Source organism: Hippocampus comes, unplaced genomic scaffold (assembly GCF_001891065.2).
Source record: "Hippocampus comes isolate QL1 unplaced genomic scaffold, H_comes_QL1_v1.1 scaffold7, whole genome shotgun sequence".
Taxonomy (NCBI): Eukaryota; Metazoa; Chordata; class Actinopteri; order Syngnathiformes; family Syngnathidae; genus Hippocampus; species Hippocampus comes.
This window is the reverse complement of record NW_017842060.1, coordinates 8,774,986-8,802,086: the sequence shown is the minus strand read 5'-3', so window position 1 is coordinate 8,802,086 and position 27,101 is coordinate 8,774,986. Positions and strand designations below refer to the sequence as shown.

At 40.6% G+C, this 27,101-nt stretch overlaps 3 protein-coding genes across 9 annotated transcripts in view; 1 reads left to right on the top strand and 2 right to left on the bottom strand.

Annotated features, from left to right (window-relative positions):
- Nucleotides 1–357: 357 nt before the first annotated feature.
- erp27 (endoplasmic reticulum protein 27) lies at nucleotides 358–4,738 on the bottom strand. Its single transcript, XM_019861691.1, has 7 exons — nucleotides 4,542–4,738; nucleotides 4,214–4,299; nucleotides 2,756–2,893; nucleotides 2,572–2,688; nucleotides 2,375–2,500; nucleotides 1,601–1,798; nucleotides 358–457 (listed from the first exon to the last, which is right to left on the bottom strand). The coding sequence occupies exons 1-7, from the start codon at nucleotides 4,594–4,596 to the stop codon at nucleotides 416–418; spliced, it is 762 nt and encodes a 253-aa protein (XP_019717250.1). The 5' UTR covers nucleotides 4,597–4,738; the 3' UTR covers nucleotides 358–415.
- A 4,802-nt stretch (nucleotides 4,739–9,540) lies between these two features.
- On the top strand, nucleotides 9,541–11,020 carry LOC109510974 (retinal cone rhodopsin-sensitive cGMP 3',5'-cyclic phosphodiesterase subunit gamma-like). Its single transcript, XM_019861697.1, has 3 exons — nucleotides 9,541–9,699; nucleotides 10,278–10,396; nucleotides 10,471–11,020. Exons 2-3 carry the CDS (start codon nucleotides 10,287–10,289, stop codon nucleotides 10,586–10,588), a joined length of 228 nt encoding a protein of 75 aa, XP_019717256.1. The 5' UTR covers nucleotides 9,541–9,699; nucleotides 10,278–10,286; the 3' UTR covers nucleotides 10,589–11,020.
- Nucleotides 11,021–12,159: 1,139 nt separating this feature from the next.
- The window catches only part of rbfox2 (RNA binding fox-1 homolog 2), a 37,873-nt gene continuing 22,931 nt past the window's right edge, over nucleotides 12,160–27,101 (bottom strand). For 2 of the 7 annotated variants that reach the window (XM_019862369.1, XM_019862375.1), the window contains 10 exons: nucleotides 25,788–25,958; nucleotides 25,353–25,406; nucleotides 25,170–25,262; nucleotides 21,925–22,012; nucleotides 20,743–20,799; nucleotides 20,494–20,644; nucleotides 20,035–20,080; nucleotides 17,131–17,219; nucleotides 16,460–16,532; nucleotides 12,160–15,798 (listed from right to left, as the gene is read on the bottom strand). In XM_019862369.1, coding sequence (XP_019717928.1) covers nucleotides 15,754–15,798; nucleotides 16,460–16,532; nucleotides 17,131–17,219; nucleotides 20,035–20,080; nucleotides 20,494–20,644; nucleotides 20,743–20,799; nucleotides 21,925–22,012; nucleotides 25,170–25,262; nucleotides 25,353–25,406; nucleotides 25,788–25,958 — 867 coding nt within the window. In that variant the 3' untranslated portion in view covers nucleotides 12,160–15,753. The other 5 variants (XM_019862370.1, XM_019862371.1, XM_019862373.1 and 2 more) reach the window with 5 other exon arrangements.

Genomic DNA, 27,101 nt, shown 5'->3' with positions numbered 1-27,101 from the left:
AAATGGTGCATTTCGTTTTTATTTACATTCACTTCATTGTAAAGTAACATGAGGATGACCTTTGACCACTGTCTGGAGCATCCTGTGTCTTCCTGCGCTGCTGTGTGTCACTCTCACTAGGACAGTTGTGTTGTGGTCGCCACTGTGACATTTGCGGGCAGACTGACAAAGCGTGCCAGCCTGTCTGCAGCTTGTGGCCGCCGACACGCGGTCAGCAAAGCAGGCCGCAGACAGCCTAACGCTGAAATAAACAGACAAAACAAAACAAGACACACACCAGTAGACGTGCAGCTGCGGATGCCGCGAAGGTTCCCGCGACAAAGACGAAGACTCAACATGAGAACATTTGTTGTTGTTTTTTTTTTTATTGAATTCACTTTACAACAATATGGGTCATTCACATCTTTGAACAGCATTAGAGCTCTGTTTTGGCCTCTGCTCCGGCCTGTTTCACCTCCTGTAAAGTACAGAAACATGTCATTAATTATTCTCTGACATACGTTAAAAAAGAATACCGGTAAAACTTAGTGAATATGAAAATGAAAGAAAACAGTGGGACCCTGTTGTCTTGGCCTTTGGAGTTATTACAGCTTCTGCGCTTCTGGTTAGGCGTTCTGCAACACGGTGGAGTGCGTATGTGGAAATTTTACTCCATTCGTCCAGAAAACCTGTTTGCACATAGCTGGAGGGCTGGAATTGTCCTAACTTAGGTACTTACTGTGGATTCAGAGGGAAGTGTTCAAGTCCAGCCCCTGTAGTGACACCCGAAAGAATTACTGCCCAAGTACAGTTCAGTTCTATTTAACTTGGAGTTAAATGGAGTGCAATATATTTGCATTTGATCTCTTTTCTTGAGGTCCACTTTGATTTTTTTTTTTTTTTAGGTGTAATACATTTTATTTGAATCGTTATTTAATTTAGTCATATTCTTTTATTATTATTTTCCAATAATTAAGTCCAAATGTTACTGCGATTTGCAATTAAAAACTACCTTTTGTCTCATTTCTGATGATTAGGCTCCTACGACGCTATTTAAATGATGGTGAAGAGGAAGAAGTAATCATGCATTACTGGTAATGGTCACATTTTTTATGGCATGCTGAAGAAGGTGTCGGTAATGCACCAAAAGTATTTGCCAACTACCAAACAAAAGGAGAGGAAGAAATGGAAGCAGAGGAAAAAGCAGCAATCCAGACAACGAAATGGTGACACGTCGCCAGTTTAGCATGCAGCTTCCCTACTCTGAATAAACGAACGGCATATTTGAACAATGTTCTGAGTTTTCAATGGTTGGAGTGAAACAGAGTGGATTTCCAAATGCACCCACGAGTAGGAAACGAGAACACCCGGTCTCGTTTTTTGATTTCCCCCAGAATTGTGATTTATAGTCTAGCACTGACATTTTTTCCCTTCTTCATAATGCAGTTTTTGACTGCATGAATTATACTCTAGAGCGAGTTATAGTCCAAAAAATACTTTGTGCAGTACACGTGCATCTACCCCTAATTGGGCTACCGTATTTTCACTATAATCAGCATGTTGAACACTTTTGTCCACTTGAAAAGGACTGAAATGACCTTACTTGTAAATGTCTGCTCACCTTCAGTTCCCCTCGCAAGAAAGAGTTGCAAAAGTCTCGCACACGCTCGGGAGAAATGTCGCCCTCGGGCATCAGCCACTTCATATCGGAGTCACCATCGTAGATGCCCACACGTGGGAGGTCCTTAGATTTGAGCCCAAAGTAGCGCAAGGAGCGGAAGTTGGAGTCTTCAGCACCATTGATGAGCACGAACAAGAACTTCAAGAGAGTTTGGTTGGGTTTTTTTTTAGTATGACTTATTCAGGGCATGTCATGAAATTCTTGGGCAAAAGTGGAATGACAAAAGTGTAACTCCGTGAAAGTCATTGTTTGGAATTTAATCACCCATCTTATCCACGGGTGAGTTGGAGCCTAACATATATGTACAATTTTGATATATTAGTCCCGCCATTTCAGTGCTTATTAAATCAATAATAAATAGTATTGGTATACTATCGGATCATATTTTTTTATTTGATTGGTGATAATCATACAATCAGAAATTGAACTTATTGCAAAATACGGAAATAGTACGACCGTCTCTGTCTCCGTTGCTCAGTACAAAATGGCTGAAGTCAATTAAGTTAAGGTTGTGAATACACAGTATTGAAATTTACTTCTTTTTACCCTTGTATGAATGTTTCGGTGCTACTTAGAACCTGACCTTTAATAGTCATCCAAATATTTTATGATGGCAAGTTTTAAGATCAAAAAAACGATTTCCACTTCAGCATTTTGTGAAAAGAAAATGACTTCAAAAATACAAAACTCTCTCCGTATTCAATATATTCTCACCTTGTCAGTGAACTCTGGAGCCAAAGCCGCCAACTGCTCTTTGAGCTCATGAAATCCTTCGCGCCCTTTGTTGGCAAAGAGCAAGAGGTGAGTCTTCACCTCCGAGTTGAAGAGGCCCACAGCTGTCTGGGGAAAGAAAGCAGCATTAGGGAAAGGGAAAAGCATGCTTAGACACTGCACTGTGCAGGTGGACCCACCACTTGGTTGTATTCGGTCATGTAGCGGACCTCGTTCACAATGATAAAGTTCACAAGACCGTCAGTCTCGACCTTCTCGGCCTCGGCAATCACGAGGTTCTCTTGGTGGTTATCGGCCTGGACGTAACACATGCTTGAGCATCATCATCACAAATGCTTGAGAATGGTGCGGCCGTGACGGTACCTTTCTGAAAAGAGTGATGGTGTCTGATTTAATGCCATAGTCAGCCCACACCTCTTTCGAAACACAAATAGCCACAGAGACTGAATCCACGCGCTTTGCTGCCGCCACAAGCTCTTTGTAACCGTGACTCTCTTCTCCCTGCAGTGTCCAAAAAAAAAAAAAATGTTTTCAATTCAAATTGTGAATTGTACAAACAAAAACGTAAGGCAAGCTCTTTTCACTGAATGTTGCACTGACAAACAGTATTTTCATGCAAAAACCTCCCATCGGAAGTGACACGTGGTGTGCGAGTACTCATATTTCTTATTCAAGGATCAAGCGGTTTCGTGTTATGTGCACCGATTAAAAAAAAAAAAAAAAAAAAAATTGACATTTTGACTGATGGCTAAAAATTGATTTCAAAATATAGACATTTTGACTATAGATATTGTATATAGACATACACATACACAAATGTGGGTTAGGATGTGCAAGATTGTTTTTACAGATGGGTGACATTCTATGAATTTAATGAAATTTAATTATGATACAATTTTTTAGCACAACATGAATTACAGCGTGTCAAGTCTTCAAATGCTCTGATATGTAAAGTACACGTGGCGGTAGATGCATATACTGCACATACTACGCAGTCATTCAATAGAAAGTGAAAATATGATCAAGAAACCTTTACTTTTTATTGTAATTGGTTGTTGAAAATTATTGCTAAATTTATAAATGTCGGTGTACAATTGTTTTGTTTTTGTTTTTTTTTAATCTGTCTGGAGTTCGCATTCATTATCACATGCCGAATGTAAAAAGGGATGGGCAACAAGAGAATTTCTGGACATACTAAAACTGTCAGAGGCCATCACAGTCTGTAAATCCCCCCCCCCCAAAGCCAAAAAGAAAATGTGAACGTGGTCGTAACAGAAAGAAAGTGAAGAGGGGGGGAAAAAATGCGGGAATGAACACAGACATTAAAAAGGTAGCTATTTTGGAGGGACTATTCCACCCTCTCTGGGAATTCATTTTAAATCCTAGAGAAGCCAATAAAAAAATAAGTTCATACATTGGTACAAACCGTTTTGTTTTTCTCTTCAACCATGATGACCGTTGTTTACCAGAGACTTAACACAGCTTCTCCCACAAGCCTTCACATGTGGACTTCCTGTGCAGGGGCCGACCGTCGTTCCCCCGCATGCAGAGGACAGCCAGAGGGCGCGCAATGTATCAGACAACCAGTCAACCTCTGACCTCAGTGCAACCACGCCAAAGGAGTGGCAACTTGGCAAGGCCCACGACGTCCCTCTTTCAAGCATATTTGCCATCAGACATGCAAACAAACGGCTCAGTGTCGGAGTTTTCGTCGTATCTTAATTTGGCTCTTCTATGTCTGGCTTGCGGCATGAAAGATGGTGTAATACAACGAGTCATAAAAATCGCGCTATTCTAAAATCTCGTCTCATTTTTACTGACCTCCAGGAATCCAATCACCACCACTTCGGCAGAGTCGATGAAGGCCTCTGTGGCTTTTGTGTCGTTCAATCTCGGAAGCGTTACATCTGAGAACACACACACACACGCACACACACACACACACACACACACACACACACACACACACACACACACACACACACACACACACACACACACACACACACACACACAAGATGTGAACATGAAACTTTATAAAAAAATGACCACTTAAGACACGTATAGTCATTTTACTGTACAGTGTAAAAAAAAAAAAAGTCATGTTAAAGACACATCTAGTATTGGGTTTTAAAAAAAAAAAAAATACCTTTCTCTTCAGCAGTGACGGAAGACAAAAGGACGAAGAACAGTCCAATCAGCATTTTCACTTTATTTTTGGAGGTCCGTTGGGATTTCCCAAAAATTTGTAGCCTTTCGACTTGAAGTGTTACCTCGTGGCTACTTCTGCTGCAGTTAGTAGTGGTGGTGGTGGTGTCTTCTGATAGGAGGTTTCTTGGGAAGCAGCCAGCTGTTCCTGATAAGTTTGGGTGCGCGGACATTGGATTACGTGTCATCGTAGGACAGGAGTTTGAGTCACTAACGATGAAATAAGGCATCAGTCTTGCATATTGTAAGAATAATTGCATCATTGACAAAGTCATTTTTAACTTACCGTCCCAACGTCAATCGAAAATACCAAGGAGCTAGCTAAAAATGGCGTGTTTTTTCTTGAGGTCTATGTAGATTTACTGTCATCCAGATCATGATAATACGCGGGATTTGAAATGAGGTAAAATGTCTCTTCAATTTGTTTTTTCTGGCTTTCGAAAAACGTTTAAAAACGTGTCCGCAATTATGCTACTCTTCTGACGTATGAAAAGCTTAGCCTAGGCCAACATTTCCCCGGCCCTTATCCAGCCAAGGCACCCATTTTACATTCGAAAGATCTCACAGCTCACCACCAAACAAAACGATCACAATAAGTATTAAATAATGATGATCATCTCAATGTATCGGCATTCGCAAATGTGATGGCGCAGTTTGAAATATGGTCCTGGTGACAAAGCTAATATACTTGCAAGACGCCATGACTTCTTGTACTGTATGAATGGCAACAGTTGGATAAACGGAGTTGTTGTACCTCCTGTCATCTAATGGAAGAGCATTTAATTGACACATTTTGAGTGCCACGCCACATAATCAACTGGACTGCGTGGGGGAATATTATTTACTGATAAAGTTGCTAAAAGTTAATTTTTGGTTCAGGTGTATGGAGGAAGCTTCCCCACACATGGGTCATGGACCAACCAAATAAAGCCTTAAAAACAAAACAAAAACCAAAAAAATTGAGGAAGGGCAAGACCCGCAACACCTGATAAATTTTTTTTTTGTCTGACTGTTGAAATATGTTGCATAAGAACCAATAAAAGATAGTTTCATATAATTACAGTAAGAATTCAGAAAACCATGGATACATGTAATAAAACAAAAAACAAACTTGTTTGATTTACTCTGGTGAGGGGGGTGGGGGGGTGCTTAAATGAAACTGAATGCGGCTGACCACGGATCAGCAAAACAGCTGCGCTGAAGAACAACAACCACTTCAAGGCTAAGTCCTTCGCATGTTTGGTTTGTAGTCATAAACAGTATCTCCACGACTGCTGTTGCTTCCTAACAGCTAGCAAACATGGATGTGTTCACCAACAAACACACGGTCAGAAGCTGAAGAAACCAAGACCACCCACATAGACCCCAAACTCTTTGATGAGTAAGATTCATTTTTTGGAGACAAACACAGTGACCCCAATAAAAAGCAACGGAGAACTAAAATAGAAAGAAATTGAAGCATAGATTGCTGTTTGTTTGTTTTTAAGTCTTCATATGCAGTGAATGGGAGGGTCAGCCTCCCATGCATGCCCTGACCGCACGTCTCTGGAATTGAACCCATTTGCACATCCTTGTGTTGCGGGGAGGTCGTGTGGGTGTGGGAGGGGTTTCAGACAGAGGATTTTGAAACTTATTTCGTGCTGCAGTAATCTGTACACACGTCACAGAGGTGGGGTGGGGGGGGGGTTGTCATGGGACGGGCGCTCAACGTGTCTCAGCAATGTTTCAAGATAGACGCAACCTATCACGGGTCCACTGACGCAGACACGGAAGGGAACAAGTTGATCTCTTCACTGGCACCCCCCCCCGCCACAAAATAAATATCTATATTTTTTATGATTTACTTTTGAATTCCTTTATCACAAGAGTTTTCTAAATTAAATAAATTGTGAATTTAATGTTTTTTTACATAATTGAAAGTTAAATACATTCATTATATGAGAATGTCAAAAATAACAATTTTAGAACAAAATGATGCCACCCCAATATACATCAACACTGCATTGTGTGAACAGTACAGGTCAAATATTGTAAGCGCCCAATGAAAAACATTCATCAGCAAATTGTTTTCCCTTTTGATCTGAAGAGCCATTTTAAAAATGCTGTTTTCCGTTTTTATATATAAGAGAACTCGAGGATACTGTATATTATTTTCATTGAAAGGTAATGAAATACTTTCTGCTGTAAAGCAAAAAAAAAAACACTCTGTTAATACTATTATTATGTGGCAAATAATACTGCATTCAAAAGTGTCTTTAAATTTAAGACAATTAGCAGGATTTTATCATATTTTCAATCTTTTTTTCCCCCATCACAAATTTGGACGTATTACCATATTTTCATTATCATGCATCTCCACATGCTGATGCAATTGGTTAAAGGTCTCTATGGACAGGATGCTTCCATCTGGACTCAACTCAACTCTATACAGTATATATAGACAATCTCCGCTGTCTACAAAGTGCTGTACACATAGCAAAAATAATTCATACAACAACACACAACACAGCAATAAATTAAATCAAACTAAAAATCAAGTCTCGTGTAGAGTCAAAGACTAAAAACGAGTTTTAAGACGTATTTTCAAAATAGACAGTGAGAGGGGCTTGCCGAACGGACATATATCATCAGATGTGTTTTTTTATCTCCGTACCCGTCACTTGTATGGGACGTGCACAGATTAGGCTGACACAGTTGATGCTTCTGAGAAGTGAGCGAGTGAGAAAAGATCGTGATGTCATGCAGGTAAAGCTCAGCTTTTTGGATTACTCTCAATTAGGCCGCAGCTATTTTTCAAGTAACCGTTACACAACCTATAACGCCATGAGTTCGCCTTCTGCCGTGTACCAGTAATCCTGAAGGCCCCTCTTGACTCAAGGGACGCATAAATTGGAATGCTTGCAGTATGGATGTAAAACAGTTTACAAGAACATCGAGCCTAATTTAGACAAACGTTATTTTAAAATGGATACCGGGTTAATATACAGTACTTTTATTTGATTTATAAAATTATTCACCACTAAATTACGTTTAAATGTGGTTCCAAGTCCTGGAAATGGGCTGTGGCATTATTAGGATTTGGACCAAAAAGTCCACACTAAAATTATTTTTGCATTGACTCATCTGCATAAATTCCAAACCTAATCCAAATTTGTATATTTGTGTGTGTGTGTGTGTGCGTGTGTGCATTATATTTCCTGTCCTTTTTCTACTGTGTGGCGCAGCAGAGGTTGCCAGGGTAACAACAAAGTCAACATGATAGATATTTGCCCAATTAGTATGTGGCTTGGGGGTCACATAATATTGTTGCACAAAAATAAGGTAATTATTACAGCCTGATGTGCTAAGATACTATAAAAAGAGGTGTGAATGCTGCCATACTGTACCTGCTATGAAAAAATGGTGACTTCCTTACATCATTTGTTTGATAAAAAAAAAAAAAATATATATATATATATATATATTTAAAGAGAGAGAGGGAGAGAGAGAGAGAGAGAGAGAGAAATAAAATGTAGAGTTCCCTATTTGTACTCATCATACCCAGCTAACAAAGACCTTCCTTCTAACGTCTGCCCATAAATGGACCTTCCCTCGAGTAAATGTTTAATATTCCCAATCATGTACAAAACTAGAATGATACGCAAGTGAACGTATGTTTAGTCCTTTGATTTGACTTCCCTCACTTGCGGTGAGCCCACTTAGCCCTGATCTCTTCTGTCTCAGCACAGACGCAAATAGCCATTCTTTCAATCCCGATCTATTCTTAACCATGCCGGTGTTAAACATAGACTCTGGTCAATTTTACAAGCTGTTGTTGTGACCGAGCTTTACAAGAAATATAGGTCACTTTTAATATGTCTCCAATGTTGACAATCAAAGACCACACGTCTAATGTGGACATTTCAAGCAAATAGTGTTTGCCATCTCTGTATGCGTATGACACCATTCTTCTTTTTCACGAATGAGGCGGTTCAAAAAAAAATTCAACATTGATAACTCATGAATTCGAAAGCATCTGCATCAAAGCAATTGATGGTCCTAGATGGCCTCTTCTCGATTTTATGACTGTTGCTCATGCATGGAAACACATGTGGATGGGTGAGGGATGTAAACACACAACAGCATGATGTAATAGCGTAGTCGCAGTGTATAATTTCACTGTGTGCCCATTTTAAAAACAAGCAATCCATCTTGTTGAATGGACTGTGGTCATATTGGTTCAGAACTTGTACTGCATGTAAAATGAGCCTGACGGCAGATACATACTTTTATACATCACGTGAATTAAAACGAGTAAGTTTCTATGGGGAGCAAATATCCTTTTATCAACACATATACAGTACTCCCATATCAAGTACTAACACAAAAATAAGATGCACCATGAACAGTCATTGATTATTTTTGTTTCAGAACTACTGTGATATTGATTCCAGTGAGTTTTTAAATTGCTCTTTACGTGAAATTATTCCTGAATTTCCTCTACAATTTAAGTAGAATGAGGAAAAATGTTGGGTTGGGTGCACTAGAGCTTTTATTCAAATTAATATTTTTTTGAGGGGAAGTGACAGGTATGTATGTGCTCTGTCAGCAGGGGTTGGCTCCAGCATAACGAGAACAAATGGGACAGAAAATGACTGTCGGGTGAAAGTAGCTTCTATTGACTTGTTGTTGACAAATCATCTTTCATGTTACTTTGGGCCTTTTTTAAAATATTTTTTTCCCCCAATGAACACATTAACGAAAGTGATTGGTGTTAAAAGCTGCATGTTGTATTATAATCTGGAGGCCTACATGTTTTTTTTAAAGATTTGAATTGATGTGTGTACACTATCTCAGTTAAATTATATCCTGAAATTTCTAGTCAATAGTGTCATTCCTGAGTCATGTCTGCTTCCTTATGCAACACTGAATGATCTCGCTTGTTCTGGCCACTAAAATAGCACTGAGCCCAATTAGCGGCCACATGTGACCACAGAGGTGGACGTGTACCTGTGTGAGAGGGATTAGCAGTCAGCGTATAAAAGAGACACCAGGAGACCAAACGGCACTGAATCGCCAAGTGAAGAGCAGAGAAGAAGTGAGACACACAGCATCAGCTGGTAAGAGCCAACCTTCTACCTTTACGCTACAGCAAACTTGATGAAGTGTCATTTGGACTTTGAAAAGGAACTGTTACAGTAGTAGCTAACATATTTGCTGAGTCGGGTACGATTTAAAATGTATTTTTGGGGTTTTACTGTAATGTTTCTTTAACTTGTGATTTTATAGTTAAACAGCTGTGAATTGATTTGGTTTTCTTGGCTTGCTTTTCTTGTGCGCCTTTTATTATAATTTCTTTTTTAAAAAGAGTGATATTTCCAATAACTATTTTGGATGTTAATAATGGGAACATATAATCTACTCACTTTTAAAGCCAATTTGTTCCAACATGGCACATAAAAAATCTGAAAAACAGATTACGATTTCAATTAACTGTCCAGCATACAAATTACATTGGGTGTATGTTCACTTGAGTTAAATTTTAGCTAATCTGGCGTTGAGTCACTTGAGGAGTAATCTTGAAAGCCGCCCGAGTCAAAAATAGGCGAAGCTGTTTGGTAACACACATTTAAGACTTTGTGACGACACGAGCATTGAAGCAAAACAAGACTTAGCGCCTCTTAAACTGTGCATCCAGAAATTAACAATGGCAGACGCAGCAGTTGCAACCCCCGCCGACAAGAAGGCACCCCCCAAGTTCAAGCAGAGGACCACCCGCACCTTCAAGAGCAAGGCACCTAAGCCCGGACAGAAGGGGTGAGTGAGTTCACAGCAAATGTGTCATGTCGCGTGTGCATACCTTTTGACGTGACCCCTTCGCGTCCATGCAGATTCGGAGACGACATCCCCGGCATGGAGGGTCTGGGCACAGACATCACGGTGGTTTGTCCTTGGGAGGCCTTCGGTGACATGGAGCTCAGTGATCTGGCCAAATACGGAATTGTCTAGAAGGCTTCCTGAAGCGGTCCTCTTCTCAGCGCTCTTATACCTCACACCTCTTCTCCACTTTCCTCATCACCACTTGTCCCAAACGACCTGATGTCTTTCCTGTGTTAGGCACAACATGGAACCTTGGGAAACTTTCCAAGTGTCCCACTGGATCCCAAATTGTTAAAATATGCAAACATATTTAAATAAGCTTTAACTGAGGATACTGAAGTATCACGTTGCACTTATTTAATCACTACCAGCCCCCATTGCCCATCCTTACCTGCCTTTACCACTCCATTGCACCCCGCCCTTCTTCTTGTACAGCTATTTGTGGAAGAAATATATTTTTATTTTTATGAACTATGTGAATGGCAACATGGACACAGTCTCTTCTGTAGGAATGGGAGTTACAGTTGAATAGAACTGTCAATAAATGTCCCCAAATAACAAGTGCTTATTGTCATGTCTTCTATCCATCTTTCTAAAGGTATCGATCCAGTGTTACTTAACACTAACACAGAAACGTTTGTTAGATTATACTGTAGTGTACAAACGATGCTGCTTTTCTCAGTACATTGACTCAAAAAAAAAAAACCCCAACAACCTTGAACATTGGGATAGATCGACTACTTTTATCATTACTAGTAATATCATAAAAAGGTGAGCATCAACCTTTAGTACACAGAAAAGTACAAGTTGAACACAAATTAACGTACTGGTCGTCTCATATTGTACACGAACCATGTGTTTTAATCATGTCGTGTCTGCTTCCCCCTAGTGGACGATATTGTCATTGTTGCCATAAATACCAAACGTGCAGGCTCACCAACTGGGATTAGGATCCAGTCATGTCATCACTTTTCTCCTTTTTAAAGGTTGTTTGTGAGGAACCTTTTAATACTCGTAACCAATCACACACACGTGAAAACAATTGAACCGCTATTAAAATGGCCATACATTCATTTCCTGTAGCTTGAGCTTGAGCTGTCCCATCTTACTTTGGATGACAGCTAGGGCGCACCCTGAACTGAACTCACACACAGATCTACGCACAATTTGATTCTTCATGAAATGTAACATGCCTGTTTTTTGGGGAGAACGTGAGAGGAAGCCAAAATAACCAGAGATGCATACTCCCGACAGGAAGGCGTGCATCTCGTGCTGCCCATTAATAATAGTAAAACATAAATGATAATACAGTACAACCTAAACTTTAACAACAAATACAAAAGTAGCTATTTAACACTTATCACATAGGGTAAGTGAAAAAAGTATACCACTAAAAGATTAAAACAAAACAATTGTTAATCTTAACACTTTCATGCAGCCGGTAACCTGGTAACATGATAAGATGTCCACTGAGAAAAAAAACAAAAGACAAGAGCCATATCACAACAAAACAATTTTATATAAAACATTTTAAATAGACAGTCAATAAGAAAAAAAAAACAATGGGAGTCAAAGGGAGGATTGGGGTTTTGAAAGTCTAAAGCAACAATGATGAAAAGGATCCATTTCTAATTGTCAGTAGAACAGAGTGGCAGGAGAACCATGACTAAATCAAGCTGCCATACTTTTTTTTTTTTTTAAATAAATCTCCAGGCTGCCACCCTGTGCTAGTATTTACTAGGGTCCTGACCGCAAGCTGTCATCAGTCATGGTGTTAATTTAAATGATGAAAGATGCAAATGTCTCAAATGTCAAATACAAAAGACACAAGTTTCATGCAAAACTACAATTTTTTTTTTTTTTGTTAGACTTGACAAGTAATCGCTCATGCTGGTTTATCCATGCCTTGACTAACCACATTTGAGAGCATTTTGCAGTTGGTTAACTAGAATGTGCTGTGGACTCTTGTTAGCATCTTTGGCTGGTCCTTTTTTGTGTGCGTGTGTGTGTGTGTGTGTGTGTGTGTATACAGTCCAGCGCACATTCTATAGCTGAATGGAGATATTTAATGAAGAAATTACTTTTTTTTAATGAGCAGCATATTAAAAAAAAAAAAAGAGAAATCTGCCAGGTTTCACACAATTTAAAACTACCTGATGTGTGCAGATTTGCACAATTGAAATGAAGTGACAAAATGTGACATTGAATTGAACCAAAGTAGTGCTTTCCACCAACTCATTCATTTTCACCTGAAAATGTAGAGATGAGGAAAATAACATTGGGTATATTGTGATGCATGTTCAAATAGCACGCTAAATAATCCCATAAACAAAAACAACAGTCTGCTAGTGTTACATGCATACCATTAGTTCTCCTCTTGGTATGATTTTATCAAGACATTCACGCAAAAAAAACAAAACAAAACAAAAAAACCCAAAACAAAAATAAAAATTAAAAACAAAAACTAATAATAATAAAAGCTTGAAATTTAACTTGCACCTTTTTAGGAGGAACAACACTTGCGGATATAAAAAAGAAGACAAAAGTAAATAAAGACAGCAACGGGATCATCCAAGATTATGACATTAACATAGATAATATATTTATACATTTATTCCAAAAAATGTGCTTTCTACAAATCTTTGGAACAAAAACAAAAAGCCAAAAAAAGCCACATTTTGAAATATAGAATAGTATAGAAATATGCACAATAGTAAGATGTTTTGCATTTATTAGATTTTTTTTTTCTCCATGAACTTGACAGGAATCTCTCTCTCTCTCACACACAATTATAACCTATGTTGTTTTACAGGAAGACTTAATCGGTATTGGTGATGTTGCTCGTTAATTATAGGGACTGAGGGAACAATCTACCGTCTACATGTTGAATACTTGAAATAGTTGATTCAAAGCAAATCAAAAAACATAAAAACTACTCCAAATAATGGTGCCGTTGGCTTAGTGTTGCAGTTTTTATGCGTCGTGGCATATGCACAGAAGTGTGCGTACTCTAAAGATGTGAAATACAGCCAAGAGGCAAGATTACTTTACAGGTGCTTATTTTCACTTCTTACGGCCTCCACATATTCCAATGAGGATTTAGTAGGATCTCATACAAAAACAAACTCATCAGTCGAAGCAGAAATTTGCCTTGCTTGAGTTAGATTTTAACGAGTGGTTAAATATCTCCGTACAGCTTCATTTTGTTATTGTCGAATAGATGCCATGCCACAATTGATCATAGAAAAAAAAATAAATCTCATTTCTCCCTTCAGATGGCACCAGTAGGTGGTTGCAAGTAGCCTAAGTACCTTCACTACGTATGACTGATATCGCTACGTCACGGGAGATGTCTTTTTCACAACAAACACCATCTGGCAAGTGGGCACGGCCTCTGTATGGCTAATAATTCAAGTGGAGTGAGGTGCTGCTCTCTTGCCGAATGGAGCAAAAAGCTTCTTAACAACGTCCTGTAATACAACCACCCACCTGATGTCCAGAAGAATGATAAGAAAAAGCAGATCTAACCTTCTGCGAGGGAGCCCGTACTAATTGCTATATTTGCTATAATATGGTATTTTCACGACCAAAAGGCACACTTAAAACTCTTCAATTTTCTCCAAAATGGACGGGGTGCCTAATAATGCGGGTCGCCTTGCGTATGCACCGAGTTCCAAAATCTGTAAATGCTGTTGTGTGACTTTGATGAGGTGTCCGTTTGACTGACCGATGTGCCGACGCGCTACTTATATAGAGGAAAGGCGGGTGTAATTGAGGACAGCATGCGGGCGTTCAAGTTGGCGTGAAAGAGGATGCTAAAGGCATGCCCACAGTAGGCGTGTACAGTACGTGCATTGTGCTAAACAATGCACACGCTCCCGAAGCTATCAGTTACGTGAAGGACCGTGGGAATTGAGCACGAGAGAATTCAAGATCAATTAATACATCGTGTTTCGTGCTTTCGTTTTATGAAATTGTCATTTCTGAAGAGCCGCACGGCAACGAGACTGACTTCGACAATGACGCGAGGGATTGTGAATTGACCTAGCTGTTCATTTTGGACACACAAGATTTGAGGATGAGGATTGATCAGAAAAAGGATGTGAATATATTGTTATATACTTCAAGAAAGTACAACCGCTGCCTTTTTAAAAACATACGCTACTGTGCATGCATGCTACCGGATTTTTATCATGCCTGCGTCCTATAATACAATGCGTCTTGTGTATGTGTTAAATACAGAGATAGCACCCGCAACTGATGCTACGCCTTTGAATACGGTGTGCCATATGGTCGTGAAAATACGGTATTATTTGTTATAGATATTTGAATTAGGTATTTGTCGATAAAATGCTTTTGATTGAAAATAACGCACTTGTACAAATAACAAAGCCTTAACCCTAAAACAGTTGAGTCACTAAACCACAACATGACCCTTATTTGGGGAAAGAGGGAGTTAGTAAGCTTTTCTGTTATTTCTTTTTTTTTTTTTTTTCTATCCTACCAAATTTTGGATGAGAGCACATTGGACCAATACTTAGCTAGCAAAGTGTAGCTGACGTCAAGGGGGGTGGGGGGAGAAAAGAAAAAAAGAAAGGAAAAATTAACAATCAGGATACTAATTGCAATGATTATAAATTTGGTAACTTTGACTCTAAACTAATTTATTTGCATATCATAATTTAAAGGTTCACCGTTTCCGTATAGTGAGAAAACTTGAGGTAAGGACCAGTGCTTAGAAAGCCTCCCTTCCCTCAGCTTTCAGTCATCTTTTCAAGCTGCCAAGTTCAGTCTCTGTGTCCCGCCGGCACACGGTGGGAATGGGAATCCTCTCCTTTACTAGTCACAATCCATCAGCGAGTTTTGTTTCTCGCGTCCTACTGCCACAGCTGAGCTTGAGCGTGCGTGTCTTTCTCAAAGACGTCGGACAAAAGATTCATCGGTAAAAGGAAACAGCCTTTGGAAGAACATCTGGGCTCCATCACAAGTCTTGTGCTGCTGAGTGCGGAAGGATTGAAAAGGGGGACTATAATACAGCCGTGCAATAAGGGAAGGTGGCTACTTTTGCCTTGTTTTTTTTTTTCTCTTCGTATTTTTCTTTTTAATGCAAAGGCCACCCGTCAGTCTTTGATACAGCATTCCTCTATTTCTGTGTATATAAGAAAACTTGGGACTTCTCTGGGATGGGAACTTGGTGCGGTTGAGTCCAAGCTGGGTGCAGTGCACTTTCACAACAACAGAGGGAGCACTTTCAGATTAACTCGCAGCAAGAGCTCCTGGGGATTGTAGTGTCTTTAATAAGGGGTGAATCTACTGTAGCCCCCCCTGTACAGCGTGGCCTGCGAACAATAACACTCATTTAGTAAATGGAGGAGTCCAGAAAGCAGACACATACTGTCTGATTTAAAATGCACTCAAATAATAGGATTTCATTTGGTAGGAAAAAAAAAATCTTCGTACGTCATCGCCGCAATATTGTATCTTGATTTAGGGTTTTTTTTCTCAATGCTAAATAAATCAAATGATTAACATAGCTCTTGTAATTGAAAGTTGCATATTTAAAAAATATTTTGGTGGTCTAATTCCAAACGTTACATCATGCACCTATTTACAAGACAGCCGATTTATACCATTAGGGCTTATTTTTTGTGAGACATAATCTTTTTGGCCAGTGTGTGAACTACAAAAACTGTAGATGCTGCCCACCCAATAAATTCATTGTAAATCATTTTCACTTTTACAAATGTTGAGATATTGCGAGGATCTTTGTTATCAAACCCTTAAAAAAAATGAAAGGCTGGACTAACCCTTGATTTCAAAACTAGTTACCCATCAATTTTAATGTATTTGTAATAATACGACGGAGTGATTGCACATCAACATGATTATGGTTGGTCATGACAGCCCAATGAGGAAAACCATAACTGCAATGTGACCATGCCAAAATGAATTTGCTAGCCTTGGTTTAAATTACCGGTACGGTAAATGCAAGTGACTCACCATGGCTCCAACACCATAAGCAGCTGGGGCAAGTGCAGCATGGTAGGGGTCAGCTGTGTAGACTCGTCCGTAGCTTCAGGAGGAGGAAAAAAAAATTACACTTCATGTTTTTTTATTTTATATATATATTTGTTTTTTTTACTAACATATACTAAAAGAAACCAGCACACACTAGGGGCAAGACATCAAGGTCAACAGTAGAACATTTAGAGCAGAAAGCCTCATTTTTTTCTTTATTTAGCATTCTTCCTCCTTTCTTTAAATTGTCTCCAGGTATTTCGGGAGCCGTTATTTTGCTCATTTTCTGTTCCTGTTCGATCTCCCTGACCTTTCTTTCCAGTGTAGGTCAGTAGAGCATTCTGCCCCAAGTTTCAGACTCAGCAGCATCACAAGTGGGTATGCCTTTGTTTCTTCCAAATTTTGCAAGTATGGAGAGCATCTTGAGAATGTTTTTCCCCAAATCTACCCGGATATGTTTACTCCACAATGGATCCAGTATGCACGCAGACGCTTTACATTGTCTGATGGGAGCAATGGAGTGTGATGTAACTGACCCAAATGTACTGTAAAGTGAAAAACAGTCAATGTGATGTAGTGCCCCACGGCGATAGGATTAAAAAAAAAAAACAATCAATAAATGAATGTGTAAATTATCAGGTCGGCCCACTCACCTGTCACTGTAAGCTGCAGCCGCCGCCGCCGCAGCTGCGGGTGTGGCTACGGCCGTCGGCTGGGCGTAACGGTACGCAGCGTAGCCTCCCTGCGATGAGGCAATGAGAAAGAGGTACGTGGTAGACAGAGATTTGTTAAAATCTTGCTCGACATTGTGCGCACAGTAAGAAGCCACCAGCCAACTACAGGGTTGCAGTGTGAGGAAAAGGAAAAAGATTAACGAGCAGACAGTCAGCAAAAGACTAATCTGGTGCAGCATTCACAAGGATGTAGCTCAGGCTCTGTGTGGCTCTCTCCCTCCATGACTAACCCACGCAAAAAGATCCATCAATTGTGTCTAATGTTCCCTTTTCCCCCCCATTAAGTTGGGCATGGAGGGAGAAAAATTCTTAATATGTGACCCTACCAAAAACATACAGTTAAAGAAAAGCAAACAGATGGAAAGGAGTCATTTGTTCACTATGGACACACAAAAACACAACAAGTGTGCATTTCTCGCTCACACGCACGCACATTCAACAAATTCAGGTGGCCGAGCGACAAATCACAGACACGGCATGCTTTTCCCCAAACTCTGATCTGAGCAGTTTATGAGACCAAACATCCCTCCATCAACACAGAACTGCCGCATTCTAGCCTAAAGATCAGTCACGACCAAATCCCCGCATTCAGGAGCAGCACACACGTTTGCGTCGCAAAGGTCTCGGGGAAGACTGGACCCGCGGAGGTGAGGGAAAAGGGGCGGGGGTCCAGAGGGAATGTGATAAAGGAAGGAGGTGAAGAGAAGGTTAACTGAGAAGTCAAGAGGGAAAAAAAGGATGGTGGATTTGAGAAAATTTCCAAAAGAAAAAGTGTGAGGATGAGGAGGATTGAAGGGTTGGGGGGGTCGGGTCAGCCTTATCAGTACAGTATGTGTGCATGCCGACACTGATTTGAGTTAGCATGCCACAAAGTGAAACACACAGGGAGACTCCTGGAAGGGGTCAGAATCAGCTTCATCACCAAACTAATTACAGAACACCTCAAATTGTTCCACTCACTTCTTGTCCTACCTCTTCTTCACTAGAGGATTTTTCTTGTGTGTGTGTGTGTGTGTGTGTGTGTGTGTGTTTTCCTTTTTAGAATAATTCCTCCATGTGTGTATATATATATATATATATATATATATATATATATATACACACATACATACATACACCTTTTTTTCTATAAAAACATCTGCATAATGTACTATTTTCGCAGTTGACTATGACTTCAATATCTAGCATTGCTGCATTTTTTGGCCTGAAAAGCAATTTCACTATACTTAAACCAAGAGGTTGAACCAACTAGTTGACTAGTCGTCTTTACTATGACTATGAAGTCGACTAATTGCTCAGGTACAGAGTCTCGCCAGTCTGCTGCTGTTGCCAGATTACAATAATCAGCGCAGCAACAAAATGTCCAACCAACAAGGCGACACAGTCTTCATACGTCTGCATGGGTAGATGAGTACAAACATAAGCGGGTTGTGGAAGAGCGGTACAATTTTATGGGAACAACAAAATGATTTCATCATTGAAATTGGTGTGTCGGCGTATAGTACTGTATTGTATGGTTGCTAATAGCGTGTGTAAATGGTTGACCAAAAATTACACAGGGTAGCATGGTCACTTGCAAAATATGCAAATCCTTTTCTCAAATACAATTAAACAAGAGTAAGATAGAAAGAGCGAAACAAAAAAAAAAAAAAGTTTTGTTTTTTTTAGCCTATGTACAATGTCCCGTCTTTGAACACGCTATGCTATGCAACACAAGATGAGACTGTCCAGCTCATTGAAGAGAAAAACATGTGTAGGGATGCCATCAATTCCTACTGAACAGCTTTCAATGACGGTTTACTTTTACATCAACACAAACTGCAAACACCACCTGCAGCAGTAAAAATGGAATATCCTGTCTTTTTTTTTTTTTTAACTCTATCTCCAATGCAAAACACTCCCACTAGTAAAATAATCCATTGATAGCTTTAATTTCGTCAGCTACAGTATTTTTATCAACATGAATTTAGTACTAAAATTTGACAATAAAGTTGTACATCCTCATCCTTGCGCATCCTCAACCGGAGAAGGGATTTGCTGACTGAATGTTTTCTTCATATTGTATCCACGTATTTGTAATTGACATGTTTATACTGTATTACATGTTCATGTTTTTACATCTATAAATGTTCATACTGTATTATAGTCGTAGTTGGCGGCCATTATTGGAAATGGTTCCAACGAACTACTGTTATGACATCCAGATTCGTTCTGTCCCCCGGGGTACGTTGTAACGAGGTTCGACTGTATATCCATCTCCTCCCTGGTGCAAGACATTTTCTCCCCCTTCCGCAATTCCACCCTTGTCAGAATTCAGTGAGTTAGTAGAAGAAGACAGAGAAGGCATCTCAATCTCAGATGGTCAAAAAATGTCTAGCAGCACGCAGTCATTGGCGACGAGGAGGATGCACACTGGCTCTCGCATGGAGAGTGTCAACCCTACCTGAGGCAATCTGCCACTAATGTCCTGAAACACTAGTCTACAGAGAGAACAGAAACAGCTCTTGTCAACCTGTTCACGCACTCGCACGCACCATCACGCACTCTTAATTGTAATGGTACACAACTCACAAAAGCACAGACGCAAACCCTACAGAAGAACGCTCATGTATGGAAAGCATCTGGACGTGATGTGTCATTTGTTTTAATGCAATAATGGCTCTGACGGAATGACGATTGGTTTGATGCTGAAAACACGCAGGAGTATGCGTCTTAGTGGGTTTGCTCTGTGCCATTGTCACACTTGAAAACCTACAGGCAAGAGGGGTCGAAACATAGGGAGGAAAGGGTGAGGCAGTGGGGCGGAGCGACACTTATACTTACATAAAGATCAGCGGCACCGTAAAACCCATCCTGATAGGCCATCACGCTGAGAGAGAGAAAGAGAGCGAAGAAAGGGGAAAAAATAGCAGTGGTGGGGGTTGGAAACAAACCGGGAGGGTGGATGTGGGGGCAGGGGATAGTGGTGACATGTGCCATCATGTGGCCGATATAGGGAAGAAAATAATAGTTTCCAAACAGGTTGTGAAAGAGAGAAGAGGAAGAAAGGTGAGATTATTACACACCGTGCAACATGCATGAAAAACAATACCACCTCAGTGTATACAAATGCACCAATAAGACACTTGTGTAACATTGGCTGCTAACTTTGCTGAAAATCACATTCTTACCAGATTGGAGCTACAAAGAAATGGTATTTTGAGCTCAGCAAACTCCCAAAGCGTCATATAATCACATAAAACATGCTTTTAACCGAACGATATAGCAATGAGAGGTGTTCACCCAGGGTAGGTGGGGATGGCAGGTTGTGGCACAGCCGCCCTGACCGCACTGTAGACGGGCCGCGCACGACCCCGCAGATGAGCACCGCGGAAGGTCGCCGCGGCCGTGGAGGCGGCCGCTGCCGCTGCAGCTGGGTACGGAAACCCTGGCACTGATTTGAAAAACAAAACGCAGATGCTAGGACAACAATGCAAGTCTAATGTGAAATATTTTGACACATCAACTCATCTTCAAATATGGTCATCGTACCCGTGTAGAGTTCAGGACTGTACATGGCTCCCATCACAGGACTTAACTTCCAACCAGCTGAAGACAAACATAAAACTAAAGTAAATCTCTATAAAAATCACTGCACAAAATCACTGGAGAAAAATTAACTATACAATAGAAGAGTAAACAAATAGTAACGTTTTTCTTGTGCATCGGTCCCGCTGTGCAATATTGGACTGTGCATGCTCTTATTTAGTCAGTGGATGTGTTGGTCTTACAATACAGTTTTACATAGGCTATAACTTTGAGCTCCACCAATCTTTTGTTGCATCTACCCCATACAATGACAACAAAGGCTTTCTAGCGAATCTAGTTGTATACCACTGCTAGGTATAATCCTTACTAATTGTTGAATTGATACCTCTCTGAGTGTCAATCAAAACTGGACATGATTACCGTAATTTCCAGACTATAGAGCGCAACTGATTATAAGCCGCACCCACTACATTTTAAAGGAAGAAACATTTTGTACACACATAAGCCGCACTTGTTTATAAGCCGCAGGTGCCCACGTATTAACATAAGTGAGGTATTTACAAAGGAATACGGTACACACGAGTTTTCAAAGTTTTATTAACATACCTTAACTTTTCTTTCCAAATAGTGTCCTGTAACGCGGCAGCACCACGGCAGTAAAACAGCATTAACGGAGCTGGTTAAAACATAAAAGTCACTGTTTGCGTCGAGTAACTCTTTTTTATCTATGAAAAAAAAAAAATCCTCGCTTGCCGTAACACTCCGTCAACAATTCCTTCATTTGGCTTTCTACCATCTACGCTTTCGTGTCAACTTTCACGACAATGTCTTTCGGGAGTTTTTTTTTTTTTGGACATAGTAATCCTTGGTGGATGCAGTGCCGCCCAAAACACAGGTGAAATGCGCCCTCTCATGGCCGGTTGTTTTGAGAGATGATAGCGTCTTCCTCGACACGTGTATACTGTATCAACTTGTCTCACTCTTACCTTTTATGCTCGAGCGCTTTCTGGCGGCCATTAGAAAAATCTTTATATAAGCCGCAGAGTTGAAAGCATGTGACAAAATTCGCGGCTTATAGTCCGGAAATTACGCAAAGTTTGTAAAAGCTGATCAAGAGTTCATGAATATGGGGCTGGTCAGTGTAAATAATTCTGCTTCGGGCAAATATAGTCCAAAAAGTAATACCATATGGTAAAGCTGCAAGACCTTCTCCGTTGGAATACGGGGTCGTCATCTTCTTGTTGGTCATCACTCTGGCTGTAGCATTGTTGACCTAAACAGAGGAGAAACCGCTCACTCAATATTACCTCATTATTCAGAAAACCTATATCAAATTAACTATTTCAGGGTAATTTGAATCAAATAAGGTTGAGTGAGTTGTCGTTAACCCTTCACAATTGTCTCTTGACTTGGTTAATTCTGTTGATGAGCAGTAAGGGTATTTGATGCATGCATTTCTTTTGAAGGAGAGACATTGAAAACAAGGATCCCGTTGAGTAGTCAGGCACTTTGCACACAAACAATGCAACCAAAAGGCACACAACAAATATTTCAGAAAAAAAAGAGCATTCAAAAAAAGGAAATCCAAGATTACTGCATGGCTATACCTTTGAAAATAGGAGGGGAAAAGAAGGTGAATTAAGCAGCAAAGTCATCAGTTGAACACGATGCAAAAGGAAATTAAAAAAAAAAAAACATATTAAAATACAAAAAAATTACAAACAGCCAATCATGAGCATCTTACGTCAGCAGAGGTGAGCACAACGAGCCAATCAGCAAGCATTGAGGCAGCAACAGAGCAATCCAAAAAAAAAAAAAAAAGGTAGACAGCCCTCCCGATCACATAGTACACAAAAAAAAACAGGAAGAGGGGGAGACAGAGAAAAGACAGAAAGATAGAGGGATGCAGGTGGAGGAGCCAGTCCACATGAAAATACATAGAACACACACACGATGTGGAGAAAAGAGTGAAACGAGCCATCCGAATGTGCAAACCTCATGAACAGACACACATACACACACACACACTCTATGTATGTATAAACACGGAAGACAGATCACATGGAGAATGAGGTGAGAAAGAAAGAAGGAAAAGAAAATAGAAAAGGGGTGGTGGGGGGGTGCAAATGTCATTCCTGAATCAAAAAAAAAAAAGTAATCGATAATAAATAGATCAATCAAACCGCTGGTTGTGAAACACTGCCAGGCATCCCGGACAGTGTCGCACAGCAGACAGACCTCAAAAGCACGCAACCAACGCACAACATCAGAACCAAACTGGTCAAGAAAATCAGGGAAAGCAAAACTACTAAGTCGTCGATTCGCCAGCCTTTTAAAAAATCTTTAGATCTGGACTCAATTTGAACTGCTCGCACCCACATCATTCTCGTGCCGTCCCTCGACAACTGTCTGCAGCGTAGGGCGCGGATGCACACAAAGTGATGACCAGCTGCTACATGAATTACAGCCACAGCATCCTCTCCACTACCGCTAATAGAGCTCTCATGCTTCAGCATGCTGTCCCACTAAAGTGCCAAAATGCAACTACTGACTGAAACATGACAAAGAAACAACACAGAACCATATGATGTCATACAGATGCCAAAATAGAGAGAGCGAGAGTACAGAGAAAAGAGAGTCAACCATGCAGGATACACAGCTCTGGAGCTCAAGGCAGTTAGAGAGGTGATTGGAATGAATGCATAAGAAGTGCTGCGGGTCATAATTGTTGCACTTGCAGATTGATGCAGTACATTCAGTTACACAGGTGGCCTTCATTATACCATGCGGTCAATTGCTATTCTCCAAGTCGTTTCATTCTCCACCTCCCCAAACAATCACAGAATTAGCCAATCAGGACCTCTCAATCAATCGCCCGTGGCTGTCATTTGGGTACTTTTTTTCCCAATTGGGGCGGATGGGGTGAGGGGAGAGGGGTTTCATTCAAAAGATGATGCCATGTACACAACTTACCGTTGCCCGGGGAACGGCGTGAGGACACGCGAGCAGTTACCGTGGAGACTGACAACAACAACATACAAAAATCATCAGGGAAATAGAGAAAATATGTGTAAGAAAGAAATGATGAGCCCAAATTAAAAAAAAAAAGGAAAACATAAAATTGAAAGAAAACAACGATAATGAATCAACTATAAAGAGGAAGTGATGTCACATGTAAACAATCGCCTACTTAGACCAAGCCAATCCAGCCACTCTAAAACCACGACACGCACATTAATTTCAAAGAAAGAGTAAACACATGAAAACGGATTTAGCGCTAACCTTGGGGAGGAAAGCGAGAGGAATATTTTAAATCAAAAGTATTTCTGCTCTCAATTGAGATTTGGATTGTATGGAAGGACAGAAGAATACACGGAGGTATGTGAGGGCGGGAGGAGGTGCATTGTGGGACACACACACAAAGACAAAGTGACAGACAAACTGACTGGCACGGTGAAGAAGAGTGGAGAAAGATGATGGACAGGAGAAGAGAGGGGATGATAACGAGCCTTCCACTTAATCATTCTCCACCCACGCACGGACAGAAAATAGTGCTGCGCATTCACAATCACGACCATGCAGAGCAGCTTTACTCGCAACAAAAAGAATACGACAAAGCAACTGGCAAAAGACTGGTGTACAGTACTTCAACTTCAACACTACTTGCTTAAAAAAAAAAACAAAAAACAAAAAACAAGCTCATGCTGGCTAAGGCAAACTAAAAACAAAGCCACAATGTGATTTTTTTTTTCAATAAATAAAAGAAGTGGGGGATGCAACAATGCATTTAAACAATCTTTGGAAGCATCATGAATGACACCACACACCTCTCGGCAGTCTCATTCCCACACAGTGGCCCTTCAAGGCCTCGACATGCATACATTTCTTCAACTCTGTGGAATAAACATCATAGCACCATCCATGCAGCATTCCCGAAACTCCTAAGGCCAGCAAGCACTATTTTCACAAAAGGCTAAAAACAGGCCCCTGCACTCAACCAGGACATAATAATAGCCACTCATCATGATTGAGGATGGAGTGATGGTGGAAAACTGTGCAGGGGAAGGGGAGGGGGGAGAACAAAACAAAAGTCCTCCATGCTTGTGAGAGAAGCAGATATCATCAGCCACCGCGTCTCATCCCGGCCATGCCTGTCGTGCTGCCACTCCACCCAGCATGCTTTGCAAATCATACAGCTTTGAAGAAACAACAAGAGTAAACTTCGACGAGAATTGGCGACCACGCGGACGCCAGCGTGTGCACTGATGCACCATGCTAGAGTGAACGCAGACGGGTTAGAGTTGAACACATAACAGCCACCCGGAAAACGCCAAACGCCACATTCTCATTGGACATGAAGGGAGAACAAAAGGAGAAATGTGGCTGGCCATCTTCAAATGAAATACAAGGAGGTGGAGAGGTCAAGTTACCTCAATCTTACGTCCTTCCACCAGTGTGCCATGAAGCTTCTCTCGGGCCCTCTCAGCATCGGCGCTCGTCTCGAATGTTACGAAACCAAAGCCCTGCAAGAAGAGTGGAGGGGAGGGAAGGTTCTGAATCTGGGCTTTGTTCATATGATTTTAAAATGCTCATCGTTCCTCCTGCTCGCCTACCTTGGACCCTCTCTCGTTGAAAATTATCTCGACATCGAGAATTTTGCCATATTGCTGCGACAAAAGAAGAGAGATGAGAAAATGAGCAAAATGGAAATGTCTAGTACCGCATCCGACCACAAGGTGTCGTCACTGTTCAAGCATGGGGAGGAGCTGGCAGTGAGCCAGATGGGAGTCGTTCCTCCCAATATGTCTTCCACATGTGTGCCACATTCATGCACATGGGCAGATTTGACAAAGAGGCGCCCCTTGTTTACACGATCAAATGGCACACAGACAAGAGAGCACGTGAATTTCATGCGACACAAATGAACGACGGTTTAGAAAACAAGGTATGGAAACACAGATGGGCTCGAACAGTCCAAAGTGATTTGTCGTGATGATTCACCGTGGAAAGGGGGAGCCGCAAAATGGTGAATAATTCAGTCTGCATACCCCAAACATCTGCCGCAGGTCAGGGTCTCGGAAGCGGAAGGGAATGTTGGACACGTGGAGGCGTTTGGGTGTCCCCTTGGCGTCTGAATCATCTCCGATGCTTCCCCCGCTGCCGCTACCTCCTCCTCCTGAGCCTGACTGGCCATCAATCTGTGAGGAGCCATCTGACTGCTGGGCCGCAGGGACGAGGACGGAAAGAACACACAATGGAAATAAATGCCATTTCCCAATGTATTGTTTTGACCGCCTCATGTGAGGGGATTGATGTGACTCAAAGTGAAAAGTGACCAAACAATTACTTAGTATTCCAATTAAGGTTTTGTACTGAACTCTTCATACACACTAAAATTGGTGGGTTGTTTTCCTAACCCACTCACTGCGAAGATGTGGATTTTCAACAGATTTGTTTACTTTCACCCAAGGTTGCTTTAATTATTTTGATGAAGCCCCGACGAGACATACTTTAAAACCCAGGTTCAAAATGGCCCCCCATAACTTTGATGAAGGACTTTTAGACCTTTTTAAATCATTTTTTCCTTTTAGTCATTTTCAAATCCAGCTATGCTTCTGTATGCTGAAGCTGCTGCGTTTGTAAATGCTTTTGGATTCAGTCTTTGCTTCTGTGAAGCACATTGAGTTAGTTGCCTTGTGTATGAAATGTGCTGCGTAAATAAAGCTGACTTGCCTTGACTTCTTAGAAAATTTTGGTAAAATGTTTTATTTTTAATCACAACTGTACTGATAACCTGGTAAACCATTTCTTGGTAGCTTCAACATCGGTATGAGTAGGTTTTATCACTTATAGGTTCAAAATCTTGACGTAGTACTGTACTGGGAATAAATAATCAATTTTTGGTCTTGTCCCTGTTGGGCCCAGTGCTGGGTTAGCTCTTTCACCCAATTTGGGTTACTATTAACCCAGCACTTTTAAGAGTGTAGGGAACTCCTTGAAATATTCTAAAATTCACTTTTCTTGAATTATTGTACATGAGACTTTTATTTAAGTGTACAGTACAGTAGAATCACACATTTCACGGAGGATAGGTACCGAATGAAGTAAATGCGCAAATAATTGACGCTTATTACAACAGCCTAGAATTTGTTTTTTTTAATGGAGGTTCCGATTTTGGGGGGGATTAAAAAAATAACAATACTCTGCAAACGGATGAATATATGTAGGTTTGCCAAAGCCGAATCACCAATATGAGGGGCCCCACTGTATAGATTTATCCAATTTATAACAATTATATATCAACATATATATCAACAGAATGTAGTTTTCTTGAATTACATATATATCACGAGACGCGTGGG